The 22289-nt window shown below is 42.5% G+C and overlaps 1 protein-coding gene across 1 annotated transcript in view; it reads left to right on the top strand.

Annotated features, from left to right (window-relative positions):
- Positions 1 to 13015, top strand: part of ube2f (ubiquitin-conjugating enzyme E2F (putative)) — a 36460-nt gene extending 23445 nt beyond the window's left edge. The window contains exon 10 of the mRNA XM_079170336.1: positions 10035 to 13015. Coding sequence (XP_079026462.1) covers positions 10035 to 10085 — 51 coding nt within the window. The 3' untranslated portion in view covers positions 10086 to 13015. The remainder of the gene's footprint in view (positions 1 to 10034) is intronic.
- The last annotated feature ends 9274 nt before the right edge of the window (positions 13016 to 22289 follow it).

The following is a 22289-nucleotide window of genomic DNA, read 5'->3' as shown; positions in this document are numbered from 1 at the left end:
TACAATAGTTTTTTTTCTTTTTTTCAATGCCTGCAGAACTTTCCACCTACTTAGGATGCATCCATTCTTTCCTTTTCTCAGTTTGCCATCACCCCGATGAAAAGTGTGAGTTCCAGTTACCAAGAGCTACCGCCTTCTTTGACGTGCCTTTAGCTGTTCTGACCGCGGCCGTGTGCAAAATCAGTCCTCATTTACTACACAGTGTACTATGTTCACAGCCCGCCGTTTTATTTGAGTGTGAAATGCATCCACTGGGCAGTTTCTGTGAGTCTTTCAGCACGATGTCGTCACCGAAGTGAAGTAGCATTTTTCCAGAAAGTTAAAGTACCCATTTAATTCCTTACAGCATTCAAAGGCAACAGGGCAGGTATGGCACTGCTCCATCCACAGCTGCTAATTTAAACAATGCAACACACTCACAGAACTGGAAAATGAATAGTGAACCGTGACTATTTCATAGACGATCTAATCGATATATGTTTTCAAAATATGATCATTTTGCAAAATTAAAGGAAGATAACTCGTAACGTTGAGTCAAAGCGCTGCCTCGGTGTGCTGTTGTGGTTCTCCGAAGTCACAACAACTGAAAACACAAAGTCGGCCATCCGTGACCCACTCTTACTGAATCGCCGCCTGCCGTAATCAACTTCAGCAGCGAGTGGGTGAAGCCGTGGGAGTGTGTGCGTGTCAGTGCGCACGCACTAATGTGGATGCTGGCGCTCGTGTGTGTTGAAGCTTTTGAAGTGGAACTCCTCCTGTGGCTCCTCTCTGAATACATCGGCTGGTTAAAAGTGGCTGAAAGGAAGCATCTTCATGGGCAATTTAGTGTGTATGTATGTCTGTCGTGCCATTGTTGCTTGCGTGTGTGTGTGTGTGTGTGAGAGTGATTGCACAGACAGCTGTATTACAAACACAGTTGGTACGGCTGGCACTAGAATGGAACAGGCCAGTCAGCTTGAAAGAGTCTGCAGCTCCGGCCTTAGCTGTGTTTACGTGTTTCATTGAGAAATATCAATTGACATTGCAGACCGTCAGGTTGAGGTGAGAGCACGTCCTCTGACTGGTGTCGAGGGGTTCTTCTTTGTCTGCTCCCTCAGTGTTTATGAGTTTACCACTGACTGTGAAACGTGCACACCCTGTGACACTTTGAAATCCTCTGGAGTGCCTTTTTTAAAAAAAAGAAAGAAAATCTACAAATGCTAATTAAGCTTCTCCGTAGCATAAGAACAATGTGTGGAAGATATTGTTTGATTCAGTCATTTTCCTCAGCAGACCAGGAGGTATAAGTCTGTTTCATTTCAGGTTTTGAGTGTGTGGTATGTTCACAATAAACCTTGTACAAACAGCTGCAAAACATAAAAAAAATGAATAGCGAATGGTGTTAAAACGGCTTCAGAAAGAATTTGGAAAACAAAAAAAGTAAATATTAAACAGGCATTTTGCTTTCAAACAGCAGCAGTATGTATTAAGAAATACATACGTGAGGGGAGCAGGGCATTAAAAAACACCACTCAATGGCAACCTCAATGACAACATTAGCCCCAAAAAATACCATATTATTGAGTCATCGCACAACAACAGAAGTGTTAACGTTCACCAAGACAGGATAGAATATAGGACTTTATATTAGATTGCATGAGATCCTACAGGTGTACCAAATAAACTGCAACATATTGCATCAGTCATCTAGAGTGCATCGCAATACCGCATGTGTTACGTGGGAGAAAAAGAGGGAAACATGCCCTTAAAATGGTCAAAATATCAGAAAAATATATAATAAGAACAATAAGAATATATAATCAAGAACACGCGTCATTATTTAAATGTCGAAAGTCTATAAAATGGCACCAGGCTCATCTGCCAGGAAGCAGAAGAGTTCTGAAGTCGGCAGTATAGCAACATCATGTTGTTGGCAATGTATCCGAGATATATTGCAAGAGGTTTTTACCCTGATGTGATATTATACCTCCGTGATAACGGAGCATGGAGGCTGGGACTCCGGAGTTCAAACGATCCTCATCGCCGTCCTCCGCTTGCTAAATTCTCTACATCGACATCGATTGTTGCTCATCAGTGTGAGTCTCTCTTACACGCTCACGCTCTGGCTTCCTCGGCTACCTCCAGTGGCTTAGCCTCTTCGGTCAATAATCCATCATGTCAAGCGCAAGCACGCACAAATACAAAAACAAGCACCCCATTTACTGGATCCTGATCTGGTTTCTGTCCCCGTTATTAGCTTTTCTGCTCTAAGCATCGATCCCTGTGGCGCTGTGGGGTCTCAATAGAGTACCAACGGAGGAAGAGACATCAGGGCGGTTCCTCAGTCACATGAAAACAGGAACAACATTGGTCACGGATTATCAATATTGTTTTTCTTCTTGTTTTTTTAATTTTTATTTTACAGTTTGTAGCCTGATACTTGGGGCTAGCTGGCATCGTCGTTGTTCGGTTTGAGTGTTTTTGTAACATGTCTCCAAATGTATCTGCGTGTCTACCTTTTACATCCAGCTCTGTACCTAGTACATAAGCAGCAAAACTATGATAAAGTACGTGCTGAGGCAGCAGTTTGCAGCGACCACCAACCAGTTCGGTTACTGCCGGCTCAATAGATTGAAAGCAAAACATTTTTTTGTTGTTGGGTATCTTACAAAGCTATTTATTCATGATATAAATGTGGCCAAGAATTCCCATAAATACAAAAACAAAGTTGCGTTTGAATATCAACATGTCAATCACGGCGTGTTTTCACCATTAACGTTCCCTCGGATGTCAGTTTTACACACCGCATCTCAATAATGTAACAAAAAACAGACAAAATACTTCATCATTATTTGTCTTATATGACGAAGTCAACATACAAGTACTACAGTCAAATGCAGCACCTCATTATGGAGCGTACCTGTTCAGTCAGTTCAGTGTCAAAGTGGCAGTGAGGCAGTGAAAGACGGTGGTCTTCAGAGGACACGCTGACAGCTCGGATCCCTGCTGCTGTCCGTCTCAGTTCCGTGTGTGTGTGCCATAGCAACTGCACCAACTTTCAGTTTGTGGATGGAGTTGCCGACTTACCGTTAGGGTGGAAGTTAAGAAAGAGGAATATTCTTTTCTTTATTTATTCATTTAAAGTTATTCGTCTTGCCGGCCGGTGGAACCTGCCAATTGAATAGAGAAGTACAAACTACTCACGCCGAATTCTTTGCGAGGTGGAGGACGATTCATGCAAATAGATTTCCTGGAAAGACGAGGGTCACTGTATTGGGAATGCAAATGTTGATGGACAGCAATGCAAAATAAGGAGGCGGGTGAGGCACATCTTGTCACAGGAACTTCCTTTCTTCAAGGCTCTGGTTCAGCGAGCATCCACACTGCTGCTGTGTGCTCGAGACAGACATTGGATCCCTATTGTTGGGGGATATTTGTCACAGTAATTATCCGTTCCCTTCAGACCCATGCCTGGAGATTGCATCTCAGCTGTGCTATTATCTGATTATATCTCGCTTCCTCTCATACTGTTGCTTGTACAGCTGTCGAGAGATGAAATGTAAGGCGTCACGCTTTATCGCTGTCGACGTCTCGTCAGAGCGATGAGACTGGCTCCGCTGCTGTTTAACAAATCCCCAGTGTCAACAAATGGGCTAACTACTCAAGAGTACAGTACTTATCAATCAATCAGACTTTATTTGTATAGCACTTATCATACAAATACAATGGAGCACAAAGTGCTTTAAACAGAACACCCCCCAATAACAATAAGTAACTTTGTAATTAATAAAACATTTGATAATAACACAGTGGCGGGCCGTGTATTTTATATCTGGGCCTTCAGTGCTGTCCTACTTCAGTTGAACCACCTCCATAATATCCTCATTATGATGCCAGCATGACGGGATGCTTCGTCATTAACAGACAATGCATACAGTCAAAATCAATGTAATTAACACAATGACAAGAACCAGTCACACATTTATATGACAACAAAGCAGGTAGAAAAACATAAAACCCAAATAACACGATGCAACAGGCCTCTGCACATTCCAGCAAAACTGCGGCACTAAAACACGCATTCCACCGCACACTCAACGGCACCATTCAGATATTATTCACATCAGAGGGAACAATATTAACCATATCATAAAAATGACACCATGGAAAAGTGAACACAGTAGTGTTAAAAACAAAAGCAGTTCAAAAACGTTGTGGCGGCCAGTTATGATAAACAATGATATTTTCTGGCGGGCCGTTGTACCGAGGGCCGGATATATGCCGACAATATAATGACAAGTCTCTCAATGTGTTGATCCTTACGAGGCTTTTCATCTGGGTTATTTTGTCCAGGGCCCAGTTCAGAGTCTGCATTTTTCCTTCTCAAATATTTCTCCATCCCGGTTCGTCTTGTCACCGCAACCTCTCCCGCGCGTCATTTAATTCTACTGTTTTAAATTAACAAGGTCATTATTTCGCTACCTACTGTCACCCACTGGCATGGAAGAGTATTATTACTTAGCCAGACACTATATTGGACCTCAGACGCTCAACGATGGCAAAGTATTTGCAACAACTAAATAATATTTTTTTGGACTCATTAAGTGAAATTGGACGTTTTCCCACGGCACACCTGGCGATCTCTCACGCGCGGCACAGCGGTTGAAAATCACTGGTCTAGGCCAGCAGAGAAGGTTTTGCTGGCCCTGACGGCTACCTCCAACAAACAGAGGTAGGATTTGAAATAAATGATGCTCAGAAAGACGGAACAAAGTGGTGTAATATAATAATTAAAAATCTTAAAAAAGAAAACTCATAAGGTAAAACAAAATAAATAGCAAGAAATATACAGAAATAAAGCCCAATTCAAACCCAGACTGAAATGGTAACAAAATATAATATAATACTGTCTGTAGCGGGACCATGTCCTTGCATAGCTGGATCGTTATTGCGTTCGTAATGTCGCTCCGCCGCTTGCTTTTCTTGTCATATGCAGCGCTTCAGGCAAAAGCCTCTTCAAGGTCTGACCCTTTGGCTTCACTTTCACTCGCGTTACTGGTTGACGGCCTCGAATCCGACGACCGCAATCACACTCTTGGTATTCCAACACATGTTTTCTGCTGAGGTGATGAAATAAGTTGCTCGTGTTGCCACCAGCGTCAACAACAACAGTGGCTCGACAAACTCGCAAAACGTCAGTATACCGGTTGGTATACCGCCCAGCACTAGCCAGACTACAAAGATAACATACAATTAATAATAAGAATGATAAATATTTAAAGCTCAATTAAAAACCAGAGTAAAGAGGTAGGTCTTGAGTTTGCTTTTTAAAAATACCAACAACTTTAAAGAGTGCCAAAACGTACTTCCAAAGAGTCATGTGGATTAATCACTTTTTATAAACGATAAGTTTTATGTACGCTTACACCTGCAAACCATATCCCTTTCCCAGCTCTCTCTTCAGTTTAGTTTATAAATACATTTAATAAACCAAACGTCCTACGACTTGTTATATATACAGGCAATCTAAAAAGCAATACTGAAAGCTTCACAGGGATGATTCACCCACAGTCGTTCATTTGTGAATCAATTACTCAACCTGTGTCGCCTTGAATTCTAAAAGAAATCATTTCTGTCATGTCTCCACGGGGAACCAAGAGTAAAAAGATAACGGAGAAAAGTCTCGATGAACTGAAACGAATAGGGGCCGAGTTCAACAACAGCAAAACTATATCAAAACATTTGTTTACAAACTCTCACACCCCTCATGCAGTATAAACCAAGTCATATTTATCCTGTCCTATGCTGTGTACTTCCCAAACACATGCATCTTTGCAAAAAAAAACGTACTATTAAAAACCCTTCAGACTCGCACGGACGAGTAGCACTCCTTCACAAGCTTGAGACTGTTCATGCGAAAGTGTGTTAAATAGTAAGGTTTTAGCGAATATGCGTGCGTTTAGGAAGTAGTGTGCATAGGGCCGAATAAATGAGACAAAAGCACTTTTTATCCGCTTACAACAAGGTTTCTCTTCAAGAATCCAAGGTAACACATGGTGAGTAATTGATATACAAATGGTCATTTTGTGGCTGAAGTATTCATTTTAAAGAACACGTAGTGGGTCATTAAAAAAATCTTACTAGAGGAATTGTTCAGTATTAAACTGTGCCAGAGAGCTGATAACATTAGAGCTAAGGTTAGCGCCAAGATCGATTCTTGTCCTCTTGATGAAGGCTTGTAAAGCAGCAAATACATGAACAAATATAAATACTAAGAGGTCAACAGTCAAGACACCATCGAGCCATTTTTTTCTCCTCAATGCCATCTGTGTTTTCATGAAATCTTAGTCCGTCATCAAACACAGTCCCTAAGTATTCGGTGTGGATAAGCTCAACACTTACATCTCTTTATACTTCATCCTCAGTGCTGCATAAAATTAAAAGAAAGTCGTGATGTGACACGCTCAGTCGACGCCATCACTCAACGTTTGAGTGTGGAGCGGAAGGCTTCGACATCCCAGCGGACCACGCTGGGAGTTCACTTACATGAAACCCGCACCAGATGTGACGAGGGGGCTTTGACATTTTGACTAAAATCCTCAGCCAGCCGAAGTTTGAAAACACCCAGAACTGTTGAGTGTTCTCACACACCTCTGCATCCCTGCATCTCTCTCTTCTCTATTCCCCGTTCACACCTCCCCTTCATCTTTCCCCCTTTTGCAGTCTGTTTACCTGATCCATGCGGGGGCTTTCCGTTGCTTATTTACCCACTTTTAGCAGATTTTAAAGTAACCGTTTGCACCCGCAGGGTTTAATTTGCATCCCCTCCCTTCAGATGACGGTACATATTTTGAGTACCTGCACAGATCGCTGGAGAGGAGAATTAATTGCCTTCTGCAGTGGGAAATAGAGCCAAGAAAAAAAAAAAGTAAGCTGTGCAAAGTTTGTAATCGACTGCAGGGTGTGCTTGGAGTCTTCAAACTAATGAACGCCAGAGTAATTTGCAGTCTCAGCCAGATTTCTGTTGTAAGATAGAAGGAGGGGTGAGTAAGAAAGGAGTACAATTTCTGTAAATTTATCTTGTAAATTAGTTTGAGATGGCGTTAATAGGGTTGTGCAACCCGCAAACCTTCTACTCCCTCATTTTATAAGTGGCATGACGTTTGTACAGTGGGTCTGTTTAAGTCTGCGTTTATCGTGGATTTTCTCGCAAATGTTTGCAAAAGCTTGTTAGAGACAGCTGGGTCGACAGAAGATGCCAGAGAGACAGACAGATGGATGAGCGGTGACAAACATCCCATATTTACTCGTGCTGTCCATTTTACACAAACAGATGAACAAAATGTGTGGATCAGCGTGTGTCTACCCTTCGCCGAGAGGCGTGGGTAACCCGCTGAACCCCACTCGTGATATTAGTCCAGTTTTTTTTTTTAATTATTACTTTAACAACTCAGGGATGTTCAAGGAGCAAGTTTGTGCACTTTCTGAATATTTTTGGCACTATGAATTTGCACTGTCAGTTCTGTTTTTGAATAAAGGGTTGGAAATTAATGCTTTTTTGTTTTTAGTTTTTTTTTATCCGATTCATCGATTAATCGGAAAAATAATCGACAGATTAATCGATTATTAAAATAATCGTTAGTTGCAGCCCTACCGTCAACCCCAACCACTTTGCTCTGTTCGCTGCACTTGTGGCATTAAAATAGGGCCTCGAGGGAGAGCTCCCTCAGCGGCAAAAGAGCCAATCCATCATCCTGCTGTGGGCGGATCGCTGCTGGAGTTTTTGCCGCTGGCAGCTTTTCAGCAGTCCTGTCTGTCATCTGTCATGCATCTTTTTCCCCCGTCTCTCTCTCTTTCCGACTCTCGGTTTTTCTCACGTCCTCTGAATCTCGCCTCAAGCCCCAGCAGTGTGTGTGTGTGTGTGTGACCACCCCGCCGGAGCTGTGGCTAAATCAGTGCGCCACTCGCGTGTGAAATTTGACGCTGGACAGCGGGGACATGACACGTCACGTTATGACCAGGACCGCTGCGCTGATGAAGGAGTGATGGGGCTAACAAGTTAAGACAGGACGAGAGAGAGAGACAGAGAGAGGCTGAGGAAGGAGGATGCAAACATAGAAACTAAATGATATCTCTACATGCAGCACACTATTAGTTTAGCCACAAATAAAGTGGGTAAATATTAGGGGTGGGAATCGTGAGAGATCCCGCGATACGATATTATCACGATACTGCGATATTATCGCGATACTGCAATATGCTGAGTATTGCGATAACATATATTGCGATTTATTACCTTTTTTCAACCGCAAATGATGTCCCCAAAGGAAAACTGTCAACATGTTTTATCTAATAAAATAAAGTTCTCAGTCTGTTCATCTCTATTCAATCATTTTTATTGCAGCAAAATGGGATTGTCAAGCAGACAGACTGACCAACACTGTCACGCGATTAACGCGATTCGCGCCGCGTTAATCTATAGAGTTTGGGCACAGCTGTGTCAGTGGAAAAACTCCGCGACGGCCTTCCTTGTTAAATAAAAATCCAAATAAGTCCAGACGTCTGTTTCAAACGCGGACGGCGCATTTCTTTCTCCGATCGATGTCTCTCTTTGTTTTGACCAACTTCCTACCAATCTCACTGACCCATGACTCTTCTGACCTCACCAGAAAACAACTCAGCACCATCTAGTGGACTGAAAAAGCAATTGATTTTATTTTTCTAGTACCAAAAAGTTTATAGTTTATAGAATAAAAGATCGATACTTGGCTTCCGTGTATCGATACAATATCGCCATGCAAAATATCACGATACTATGCTGTATCGATTTTTCCCCCAACCCCTAGTAAATATTAAAGTGTATCTTAGTGATGTTAATTGTAAATTGAGATGTGGGACCTTTTTGTTGTTTCTAATTCGAAATCTGATTGGACACAGGTGTGATCAAACTGCTGATCAGAGCCACGTTCAGAAGCAATGTGAATTGTTTCAGCAGTAATTCAGTTCTATGGGTAACATTGATGCTGCCGAAGCAATGCCGGCTGCATCATCATTAATCCCGGAAAAAGAATGTCCCCGTAGCCGCAGACAGCGTGCGACCAATTACAACAGTTCCTATGATGTACAACGTGTCGATCCACAATGCAGCTCTGCTAAGCCGTGCACGTTCCTGTACATATGGAATAAAGGAAATGCTTTTAGAGGGGATAGCAGCCTTTGACCAAATCCATGGCTGTGTGTGTACGTGTGTGTGTGTGTGTGTGTACGTGTGTGTACGTGTGTGTACGTGTGTGTGTGTACGTGTGTGTAAACATTCCGCCTGATGTGTCAAAGAATAGTTTGCAGGAAATATGAAGAGAATGAACAAACAAACCAAGTTAAATACCAGTGGGCGAAGAAAAAATACACGTAGGCTTGAAACGATGGACAGAGCCGAGGAAAGGAAAGAGGGCTGCCAGGAGAGGTCACGCAGGGCTCTATCAGGCCGGATGTAACCAGGACAGACGGGTCAAAGGGAGTGACGGAGGGATGGAAAGAAGCCAAGTACGACCAGCAGGGGCATGATTAATAGGAGAAGAAAACCTATAAAGGGGGTTGGAGGGGGCAGACACGACCGGAAGGAGAAAGTCAACTCGAATGACAGACATCATGAATAAGATATAATGTGCTACTCTTTCACACCAGACACCTACACTAGATAAGCTGTTCTCTGAATGATCAAAATGCAATTCAATTGAAAAGAACGTAGTCAAATATGCAAAAGTATATAAGCTTTTCAAATTCTAATTTAAAGCAGCTACAAAGCGCAAAAAGCGTCATAGCGTTTTAAAGTGTCTGGAACAAGCAAGTGATTTATGGTTAAATCGGCTCACTAATTGGGGAGTTGGCCAAAAATGAATCTTGCTGTGTGCCTATGTCAATGAATGATTGTCTTTTTTTAACATTAGTAATAATTCGGTTTTTCACTCTTGACTCTCATTCGCTTTCTACAAATGTGTGATATCTGGCTTCTCCATCTAACTCTCATATTCTCTCTTTACCTTTCTCCAATCTAGGAGGACTTTCGGAATAAGGTTCAAGATTACATCAAGCGCTACGCCAGATGATAGAAGCATGGACTTCCTGAGTCAGCCTGCACCAACCAACCAAACTGCTCTACCTTGCCTCTGCTAATCTTGGCCAACTACCCCCCCCCCCCCCCCCCCCCCCCCCCGCACACACACACACATGTCAATCAACAACTGACTCTTTGACTCTCCCCATGCTGCCCTGCTGTTCACAATAATGCAATAAACTCCACATTGCAAGAACAAAATAAGAAAAAGAAAATACAAAAACGATGCGTTTGAGTAAAGACTTGCATACAAAAGAAAATGACGCTTTAATCATCCTAATAGATTGAGTGTCCCGCTGACCACAGCGAAATCACTAAATGCAGCCGCTTCCCCCGAGGAGTCCCTGAGCCGGAGTCGGAGACGAGCCACGGCAACGACCGGCAAGGGATGTGGGGATGAACCGGCGCTCAAAAAAAAATAAAGTCGCTTTCAGCTATTTGAAGAAAAGAAAATTGACGAATTTAAGAGACAGAATATCTGTTGCTATCAGTTCACTGTTTCAGTGCCTGCTATGTTTGTGTCACTAAAGAGAAAAATGCATGAGTTCACAGTCACATAAACACACACAGCGTCACATCCTGTAATAAAAGATAAACATACGTGTACACAGGCCTCCAGCTCCACTAGACAGCATGTGAATGACCGCGTTGTCCGTTCTGTCATTCTCCTTGCATGTGCATACCCACGCACACCACTCGCATACACACTCTCTGTTTTGTGTGTTCAGCTCCAGTGGGATAAAGTACGACTACTAAAACCACAGCCAAATGTTTTGTACTGTGTTCAGCTTCACCTCTCCTCGCTGCCCTTTGTCGTCTTTCCTCCATCAGTCCCCCTTGTGTCTCACACACACACACACACACACACACACACACACACACACACAAACAACCAACCACACAACCACTAGGAGGATGGAGAGGTTCATTCATACTACAGTGCAATCAAAGTACTGACAATGGCACTATTTTTGGTGTGTGGTCGCTCTGTACTTCAATGGGTTTAAGGTGAAACAATAACTATGAGTTTAAAGTACTGATTAAGGTTCTTTTATTATTTTAAATCCATAACAGTGTAGGAATTGTACCTTTTTTTTGTACGGTCCCAAAACTTTACTGTTTTGGTTTATTCTCACCGTTCACAGCAAACGGACACAGTTAGCGTCTAGCTGGGGAGCGTTTAGCAGCTAAAGAACAAGATGTCATTGATCTGTATATGTACGATCATGGTCCTAAAATTAGGACTTGAATTCTTGAAGAAAACTTTTTATTTTTCCTGATATACAAATGGTCATTTTGTGGGTGAAGTATTCCTTTAAAGCTGATAGCCGGCACTTTTACCTCACAGTTATTGTTTCATGTCATTGTCATTGTGCTGCAATATGGAATAAAAGACAATTTACTGTCCTAAGACTGTTAGGACTGCATTGTACGCACATTTTCACTCTGGTTGCTGTGGGAATTTCCCAAGCTAACGTGTAGAGTGTGTTCATCTGGAGGGACAGAACTGCGTTCTCCCTTTCTCTTTGTGTGTGTATCAACTGTATGTTTTAACTGTCATTGGATGTGAACCTCTAGATAATTGCAGAGGTTCATACAGTAGAAGCGGTTAGATAGCAAGCTAACTAGCTAGCAAGCAGGCCAGTGAGGTAACACGCCAGCGAGTGAGCTTACTAGCTAGCTAGCTAACAAGTGAAAGTCTTTCACTTTCCTCTGCGCGAGGACTCTGACTTTTCCTCAGTTATGCGTCGTTCTTGACATCCATACAAAGTGTACGTACATTGGAGGTGTTGCACTCCGGACAGGTTTGGAGGACTGGAAGTAAACAAGTCGCTCACTCGGTAGCCAGTTGGCATGCTTGCTTGCTACAATGCTTGCTAGCTCACTCGTTAGCTTGCTGGTGAACTTGAGTAGGTGCTGCTATTCCACTGCCATTGTGGATTTTGGCCATAAACTGCGTGTTCATTTTGTATGTGTGGTAGATAGAGAAAGAAAGAGAGGCTGTCACTGAGTTAGCCAGTGAGGGGGTGTTCTACGTATGCTAGGGTTTGTGTGTGTGTGTGTGTGTGTGTGTGTGTGTGTGTGTTGTGCTTGGTCCTGGCTAGCATTGTGCCTCCAGTTTGAGTCGTATATCTGAACATCTACACTGTTCTCACTCCATTCAGCTTCGTGTTCCCACGTCTGCATGAGGCAAAGTCTATGTGATCTGACCAGTGGTGCATTTACTAAGGATGTCAGAAATATAGTTGTTGAAGATTGAAATTTTATGTCAAAGGTGTGTGTGTGTGTGTGTGTGTGTGCAAAGACTGATATCATGTGCTTGTTGAGCGTGTGTGTGTGTGGGCAGTTAAAGTATGACGTGTTGAAATGATGTGACTTGTTAGCATGCTCTGGTTCCCTCTTGCTCCTCCTTCTGTTATTCTGGCCCAGGGTTCAGCAGCTCAAATTGTTAGCTTTTTCTAGGTGAAAGTAAACCGAATAACAGGGAACACTGACTCTGCTGAAATAAAGGACCTCATAATATGACAAAATAACCTGGTCCGTTGAAAGCAAATGTGAATGTGGGCGTTGTGTGGTATTTTCCAGCATGGTGTTGGACCACTCAAACCTGGAAGGCTAATGTAACTGCCTATCGCCATGGCAGTTCATTGTCGTGGTAGCAGTGGCCTCCAGGATACGGTAGCCCCGTACTCTGTACTTAATGTTAGCCTTACTAATACTCCGACTTGTCATATGTCCTTTAGTTTGGCAGTTGCAGTGTTCATTTCTCCCAAGATGCTATTGCGACCATATCTCTGCTTCGGCTAACGCCATGTTTGGGCCAGAGGAGAAGATTAACGATTTGTTCTTCTTCATATCCTCAACCGTCTCTTTCTCAGATTGTATATCCATTTTTTTAAGATATATTAAAAGAGAATATAAATACAACAAATGCGTCTTGTGTGTTTCATTCACTTAAGTATTTTTGCGACCGATCTTTTGCAAGACAGAAGTTTCAGCAAGTTATAATTATTATTGCAAATAACGATTATTACCAACTAATGTGCCAATTATTTTCACCATCAATCATTAAGTGGATAAAACGTTTGTTACGCAATGTTGTTACAAAGGGCTGTCGTTATTTACCATAGTTACATTGTTACGGTATTATTTTAATACAAACCATGTTCATTTTATCCAACCAATGTTAACCACGTGTCAGTGTGTGTTACTGCAAACGTGATGCGAGGCTGATATGAACTTAATTATGGAACATGCTTTTCCCGCGGCTAAAAGCACCAGAACAAATCTAGTAAGTGGACCTTGAGTTATACATTTTTTTGTCATTTATTTTATTATTTCAATGGTCAGCTGATTGTTTTCTGTTAACCTTTTGGAAATTATAGATATACTTGTGTTGCCTACACTTATGCTGTACAGTAACAGTCCATCCCTCTGCTCTTCACTGACCTAGCAGTGAGGTATACTTAGCCAGGAGTGGGCTACATCCACATGCACGCACACAAGGTTAAAGTCCATCCAACAACTCACAGCCATTCACCCATTTGACTTGGCTGAGAAAGACTCACACACACACACACTGCCAACATCTGCCAGTCACCCACACAGTCCGTTATTATACCTGGTTTTGGAGGAAACACAATTGTACTGCACAATCACCCTGTAGCTATACTAACTTATAAAAGTCCTGTGAGTGTGTGAGTGTGTGCATATGTGCCCGTGTGCACTGACAGCTGACAGCCACAGTCAGGTAATGAGATGGTTGAATGCTATAAATCACATTTTCTGCAGCTCTTCGGCTGTCCTGGTCACAACGCCTACCTGCTGAGCCCAAACACATTCTGGACAGGTCCTCTTTAACTTGCCCCGATTAAACTAAAAGTACATATTTCCATTAACCATGCTTCGGGGAGGCGGTGAGAAAATAATGAGGAGCAACACAAATCGTGTCCCCACAGAGCGCCTGTTGACAGCACACCTGCACACACATTAAGGAAGAGATTAATGGGTGTAAATGATGGGTCATTTGTCACATAAATTGGCCGCAGTCGACACTGCTGCATGGGAGCTGTGTGCTTGGTTTAAATATGTGTCGTGTCTGTTTCTGTTACCTGGAAGATTTAACCTACAGCTGCTGTTGGGCTGAAAATAGATTTCCCTCGGGACTGGAGTTTAAGGACAGACATCTTTAAAAAAAATAAAAATAAAATGCAATCCACAAGTTACATGCAGAGCAAGAGTGTAACTTTTGAAAAGCACATATAAAGAAAACTTCTTTATTCTAAGGTAATTTGGGGAGATTTCTGTGGTACAAAAGCTGATTTAATCAAATAAAATTGAATAAATATAGCCTAGACTCTCTTCTGCTGAAGATGGAGACTTTGCAAATTGGAGTAAGTGCCACTGTGATTGACGGTACTTAAGCTCATCTATCTGGCCTACTCCCTTTTCTATCTCATGACTCATCTCCTGAGTCATTTCCTCATACACTCTCATGGGGCAATCAAAGGGAAATATATTCCTGGTATCTTTGTTGTGGTTCATTAAGGCTGGAAGTTCACAGGACTTAAACTTCATAATGCAAAGCAAAAATCATTCTTGGGTGGATCCCAACATTTGCACGTATCATTTCATTAAAAAGTAGGTTCTTAAATGTTACATACACTGTACTTTATTTTAAAATGAAGGAAGTCCACATCCCTACTTTCCACTCAGTGTACATGTAGTGAATCAAACCACCACTGTCGTTTTACTATACAGCACAAGAAAACAAGTCAAACAACCGTGCTTTAGCTAATCCAGGATAACATGATGACAAATCATTCCCGGTAACTCTCATCCAGCTAATTTAGTTAGAGGATTGATCAAAAGTAGTGCAAATGACATTTTCCAGAAAAACAGACAAAAGAAAAGGCAAATTAACAAAGGTTTCCGTCCACTACAGCCACCCATTTTGAAAGTTATCAGCCGATTGAGTGGGCGTTAGCGGTTATCATAACCATGCTTATGCTTCAGACCGACCATACAGCACCTTCCGTTGTGAAAGTGCAACTTAACGTTGTGAAATATAGCGAAACAACTTTAGGTGTCAGTGACAAAACTACTTGGCTAGGTTTAGGAAAATTTTGTGGTTTGGGTTAAAATAATAAGTAGTGAGGTGACTCCTGCATGTTCCATCCTTCCATGATTTATTCTTTAAGTCTGTTTTCGTTGCACTTTGTCAGTTTTTGCTTTTTATCAATAGACCAACTTTTCCACCTCACCTCGTTGACTAACATAGGTATTGTTTCCGAATTAAGATCTCACTGTGGTCCATCGGCAGGGGCGGGACTTTGCCTCTCTGTAAATCAGTCATCCCTGAAGCCAGACATGGATCAGATGTCAACGGTTCATCTTTGTTCTTTAATTCACTGCACACGTGTGTGTCTGTATGTTTCATCCGTCTGTCTGTGCGTTTGTTTTGCTGACCTGGTGGGCGTGCGGTGCCAGCTGCTTCTTCCTCTCCTGCCTCACCTCTCCCATCGTTCGAGCTCATCTCATCCGCCACGATGGCTGACCCTGGCTGTTTCCAGGCTGGCACCTCATTTCTGCAGCTCTGAACATACCCTCTCTGAAACCTCTTTCTCTGTCATGAAGCCCTTTTCGGACATTAACTGCCGTTATATAAATGTTTTCTACGGCCTCATTGAGACCCGACAGGATCTTCAGGGAAGGAGTGGTGGCACTGCTGGATCGCAGTGAGTTGGAGATATATATATACACACACTCCTGTGAGCACTGCACAGCTTCATGCATATATAATCCATTATGCACACCCCCGACAACATTATGCACACAGAAAAGAGCATTGTCTGTGCCAGACAGCATTGTACACATCCGGCAGCATTATATACATTAACTTGACTTTTGAAATCGTTTCGCTCACCATACGCCACAGTTCTTGGGATAGTCGGTACGATTATGAGCACGAAAAGACATTTGAAAAGCCTCCAAGTGTGTCACAATTCTTTGTGCATACAGGATACCAGAAAGATAACGTAAAGTGTTTTTTCACTGTAAGATAAATACTTGAATCCATTTATTTTTTGTGGGTTTATGTGTCCACAAGAAGTCATCATCATCATCATTCAGACCACTCAGGATCTGCACAGAACGACTGGTAGCACCGCTGGATAACAGTAAAGAGTTGGAAAATAATAATAATAATGCCAAGGAAGAAGACTGCCTTCTGATCTCTCACAGTCTGCATCATGGTTAGATGATGTTTTCGGGTTGTCCGTCTCTCCCTCCACACCATATCTCTTGAAGACCCAGAGGGAATCTCTTTAAAGTTGCCACAAGCGCCCACTTTGACTCAAGGATGAACTGATTCGATTTTTGGTGGTCAAAGGTGACTCTGACCGAACAAAACAAGTCTTGCGGCTGTAACCTAAAAATGAAAATGCTAATTACTTCAGTTCAACACAAATATCTAATAGGATAAAACAATAAGGTGATGACGTTTTGTACAGACATGGATGTAAACTCCAACTTGACTGGTTGGCATGAAGCACACAACCTCGAGACAGTAATGCTCGTGTATTTTGCAATTGAAGACTTGAATAATGACGATTGTGCATCGTACGGTAAGGGAGAGGGGTGGTAACATTGCCTAATAAGATTGCTGTAGGGGCCTTTCTACAAAAGTGACTACGTTGCTGTATCAGACACAAAACCAACATCCGCAATTGCCAAAACATTTATGTAACGAGGTGCATGTTTAAAAAGGGCTATAGTATTTGCTGCAAGATGGTTTTTACTGTGAAGCAGCTGCAAGTATGTGACGTGCTGTACAACACAAAAAGTACTCTACTTCATAGAGTGATAAAAATGTGTCTGCACTAATATTTACGCATGCTCTGTGCGCCTTTGAAATATGTGAGGGAAGAATAGACTTTATTATAGTTCCTACAAGTAGTAGTATTAGTAGGAAATGTGCACATTTTAGAAACTGAACAACAACAACTAGGCTTGATTTAACGTGATTCATCAACATTCATAAGGTGCTTTGATTAACCATTTATGGTTGAATGTGGGCGTATAGAGGGCGGGATGTGAGGCTGAACCAGCTGCGCACATTTACAGGTGGCTTTGGGATTTAGTATAAAAGGAAATAGCTCACTGGCAGGCGTACGCAAGGTTTTATAAATCTGAATCTTTTTTGGCGTGCGTGCATTTCCTTCTTTGAACGTACGCAAACATTTAGTTATGGATCCTACGCGCTGTTTTATAAATGAGACCCCTGTGTGCAGATATGTGCAGGCCCACGCGCGTCCGTGCGGCGTTGCACAGTTGTGCCTCTTCACAGAAAGCACCGCTCCGTTTCCTGTGTTCCGCTTCAAACGCTGCCCACATGCTCCTGCCAGCCGTGGGAGGCATGTCATTGTTCTGTGAGATTAGCTTGGCAGTGCTGCAAACAGTAATGCATTTAGTCATGCCCACTTTTACAGAAGCAGAAACAATGAGTACATTACTGTAATTAAGCAAAGCCCCATCTCCACTTCTTATTGCTTTGTTGCATTGAAACAAAGCTAATGTCACACCGGCACGTATTTCTGACATTATTGTTAACTGTGGTTCTAGAGTCGGAGCCCTTGAGTGGTGGTGGTTGACATTACATGTCTGAATCCCACTGCAAGTCACAATACTTAAATGTTTTTCATATAAATGCAAACCAGAGTGCTTTACGTGGCAATCGCAAATGAAATGGTTACATAGGCTTATGAACAAGTCGAAAAAAAGGGACAAGCTGCACGTGTGATTTTTTTTCAACTTTCAAACACCATGGTGAGCACTGTAAAGCAATTATGCATATGTAACACATTATATACGCCCACATAAAAGAGCATTATCGGTGCCAACCGGCACACATCCAGCAGAATTATGTACATGATTTTGCTCATCACCTCTTTGATGAAAAACACTGTCAGCTGTCATGTTGTTTGAGTTTAGACAAAGTCAAACAAACGAGATGGACTCGCCATACGTGAACCACAGAACGTTCTCTTTCCTCACCAGCGTGTGCAAGTCATCACTACGTCACTACTCCGCATTCCAAATATGGTAACCTCCGTTCATTGGTTGCGGAAATAAAAAACGTGGCGACGTACGAAATTAAAAATGCCAATGGCGAAATTGCCGAACTCTAGACTTCAAAACGACGGTCCACAAACCAATGAGTGACATCACGATGACATGGTCCACTTCTTATATCCAGTCTATGGTCTAGAGTCAGCCATTATTATGAAGCCCAAACTGAGAACAGTGAATGGATGTTGTACAGTCAGGTTTGATATAAGAAAAGTGAAGAAACCACATAGAAAACAGTGCACTTACTTACTTAACGTGAAGAGCAATGCTTCACTTCATCTGGGTCACTAAACGTCATTTCAAGGATGAACTCAAATCTCCAAAAATTAAAAAAAAATATTAAAAAAGTTTCCTTGCTCTGCACTGTTCTGTGAAATCTAAGAAGAATAGAAATATCTCCACACAGACACCTGTTTGTATGTTGCTGTCAGCCACATCCTACACCAATGACCTCATCAGCAATTCCTGACGTTTCAAACGTTTGCTTTGCTAATTATTTTCAAAAGGCAAAGCAATCTCAATTGGCTCCCTCGAACAGCCTCCTACTGTACTGACTGTATGAACCTGGTTGAGGATACCGCAGTCGGTGGAGATGAAGTGTTTGAGAGGGAATGAAATGGACTGTTAATCATTTCTGTTGTTTACTAAATGAGCAGTTTATGTTGGATGGCAGTGTTAACCTAGAATGCAGGAGATAGAGAACTGGCTTTGTTTCCAGTCCCATCATTGGCATTCTTTTGCAAACATTTTCAAAGCAAAATGTTGTCAGACTTTAAATAGCGGGCAGTCTTTTTTTCTTTTTGCCTTTGCTGGTGTATTACTGCGTTTCTTTTCACCGCCGATTCCATTTTTTTTTCTCCTTTCGTTTTCCTGCTTCCAACTCTTTCAGCTGATCTGACGACTTCCACGTTTTTCGGCTCAACCAATCAGATCTAGCCATGACCTCTGTGAGCAAATCATTTCTTGCCGTCAAACTTTAAAAACCGTCGGCCACACTGAACCATACTGCAGTACAGGAATCTATGGGGGAGAAGGGTGATGTTCCTGAACGCTGTCCCCCCCCCCCCCCCCCCCTCCCTCCCTCCCTCCCCCCTCTCTGTCTCCTGAGACAGACCCCTGTCAGGGCTCTGAGTGCAGCGCGTGAGACTGCTCTGATGAAACTGCTTAATGTGACCGAGAAGAGAAATTGGCGCTGCGGACATCCCCATGCACCCTGGAATATGTGCTCGGTAATTTGCTTTTTTCCATATTGTTTTTCAAAACCGCGGTGACATGGAAATGATAGAAGTGTGGAGAATGTCAAGGAACAGATTTGAAACCACAATTTCACAAGCAAGAGATTCTTCTTCTACCTCCTCTTCTTCGTCTTATTATTGTATCGAGTCATTATATGACCAGTTTATTTTTTTTGTGCAGTTCTTGTCAGCGTCTCATCTTCCAGACTGCCTGTTGGCAGATTGAAATGTTGCTTGAGGTTCTGCTGGGAAACACGCGTGCAAGTCTGAAATACACTAGAGGCACTTGGGAACTGGAGGAGTTCTGACACACACACACACACACACACACACACACACAGAGCACGAAAATAACATGTAGCAACATTAACAGCGGACATCTGCGAAGGACATTACGCCGTTTGTTAGTAACCAGCAGGGACTTCAGGAGGAGGAGAGTGGGATCACTTTATGACGTCAGACGCTCGGATCCGTCTTATGGGACAAAACCTGAAGTGACGATGATGATGACGTTCAGCAGAAAGCCTCACTGACTAAACTGAACAAACCCAAAACAAAGATAAACGGATTTCCTGCACCGGCAATGCCTCACAGAAGCTTAACAGCTTGATTTGTCATCTTCGGTTTGGCTGACCTTTTTAACGAGATGTTGTGACATCTTTGGACGGAAAGAGCTCGTAAAATAGTCCGTAAAACAGATCGTATAAAGCTCTGGGTAGCCCAGCACTAAAACGATTAACTTTTCCATAATATTTACTAAAGAAAAGATATCTGCCGGCTCTGATTGGTTGTTCCTCGTCACATGGTGTGCAGCGCGCGCCGCAGCGTTCCATATGTTGGAATATACAAAAAGAAAATCGTTATCTCTGGGCGCAGCCGTCGCAGCCTGACAAATAGACGCTCGGGAACGCTTGCGCACGGTGCCCCTCTCACTTTTGAACGCGTGTCCTTCCGCATGTCAACATTGACAACAATGGATTTAAGAGCAAACAACCTGTAAGGCCCTTATCCCTTCACGCCTTCTGCCTTCTTCAGCATTCTCTTCATTTCTGACATCATGAACGATGACTAATGTACAACTTTCAAATGAAATGATATTCCACACTACTCACAGTGATATATTATATTATTGTCATCATGGAGGAACTTTTTTTTTTTTTACTGTTGGTTCACATTGGTGGTCCTAGATTGCACATGTGACACACATCCATTTGGAGCTTTTGTCACCACTGTGAAACAATGTGACTGCTGCAATGACCCACATCTACAAACCAACCAATCAGAACATGACAGGAAATGACACAGCATACATTGTTGCATTGTTGAAAAAAGCTAAGGGGGAAGAGGACACATGTGCACAGCCTCAAGCCAAAACCGTATGAAAGAGAAGTTTGGGTGAAAAAAAAATGAATAAAACCTTGCCGAGCTGTGGCAGCGCAGGTGGATGAGTTGATGACATTCTTCTGCTCTCATATAGATTTCTCTTTTTCTCTTTTCATGGCACGACTTGCCTCGTCCCCAAATATATATGACAGTTGGACACAGATTGCGACCAAGACACACCCATCTCACACAGTGTGACGTTCACTCAACACGGTCGTCGCCGTAGCACCATCTGAATGCTCCTTCCCGTGAAACTAGTTTGTGTCTATATATGAAAAGATGTATCAGTAAAACAAGACAACAGAACATCTCGTAAACACACCTCGTGGTGAGGCTGTTTTGTCCAACTGTGTCCTTTTGGACACCAACATGGATAAGTAGGAGATTTTTTTAAACTTCTTTAAAAGGAATGGAAGTCTGTACGTTTACATTTCCCTCACAATCGGCCAACTCGATGTGCAGACGAAGAACAAGTGATAAAGTTGAAAGAAGAACGGATGCGTTGCGTCAAGTCTCAATATTTCAGACGGTATAAATAGCATACAATATTAACCAGAGGATTTAGAGCAGGATGACCTTTGAATGATGTTATACAAAGCAGACAGAATTTGAACTATCAAAGGACATCTTTCTTGCGCCTCTTTTGTCTTCGGGCCACTTATACATCATGAGGGCTGCAGAGTGCTCCTCCAGAGAGGGAGCTTCCGTTTACTTCCTCTGCCCTGATATAAACAGACCTGCTCTTATGATTTGCAGTGGCGACAAACTTTACAGTGGCAACAGAGCGACTGTGAGAGGGAGCGACACGTGCGTTAGGGAGTTACGTGATCTTTGGATTATTCTTCTTCAAAGACAAGAAGCAGTTAATCATCATGATGAAAACACAGCCACACAATAAAAAGGCCGCGGTGTGTGCTTTCAGTGTGGTGTCTTGTACGGCCCCGAGCGTTCTGTCTGCAGTAATGCGTAAACTAAATATGTCTGTGGAAGGATTTGTATTGTCATCCAATGTTGTAATTACGTTAATGCGTTGATTTCATTCATTTGTCTTCGTCTTGCTTCATCTCACATGCACCACCCTGCAGCGGAGTCACTCTGCATGCCAATTAATCATTGTGTTCCTGTATTATGCTGCCCGTGGTAAAAGGTTTAAAGGTTTTCTTTATTTTTCTGTGAGCATGTGGTGGATGGCTACATTAAGTTTTATAACCTCAATAGGTTTGCCCATAATGTATGTACACTGGAGAGTGTGTGTGTGTGGGCGGGGGGGGGCATTAAAGAGATAATTGTCGCTTTAGTTTTCAGCTTAGAAAGCTGAAATTAGCTAAGAAGTAGAGATGAAGTTTCTGCGTGCATGACCTAGATAGACAGGGCTGATAAGTTGTGTGCCTTCCTGTTCCTGACTCTTGGAAAAAACGGCGAGACCTAATATTGCGATGTCTGATTTC

This window comes from Pholis gunnellus, assembly GCF_910591455.1.
Source record: "Pholis gunnellus genome assembly, chromosome: 12".
Taxonomy (NCBI): Eukaryota; Metazoa; Chordata; class Actinopteri; order Perciformes; family Pholidae; genus Pholis; species Pholis gunnellus.
The sequence above is the reverse complement of the archived record's forward strand: the minus strand, read 5'-3'. Positions and strand labels throughout refer to the sequence as shown.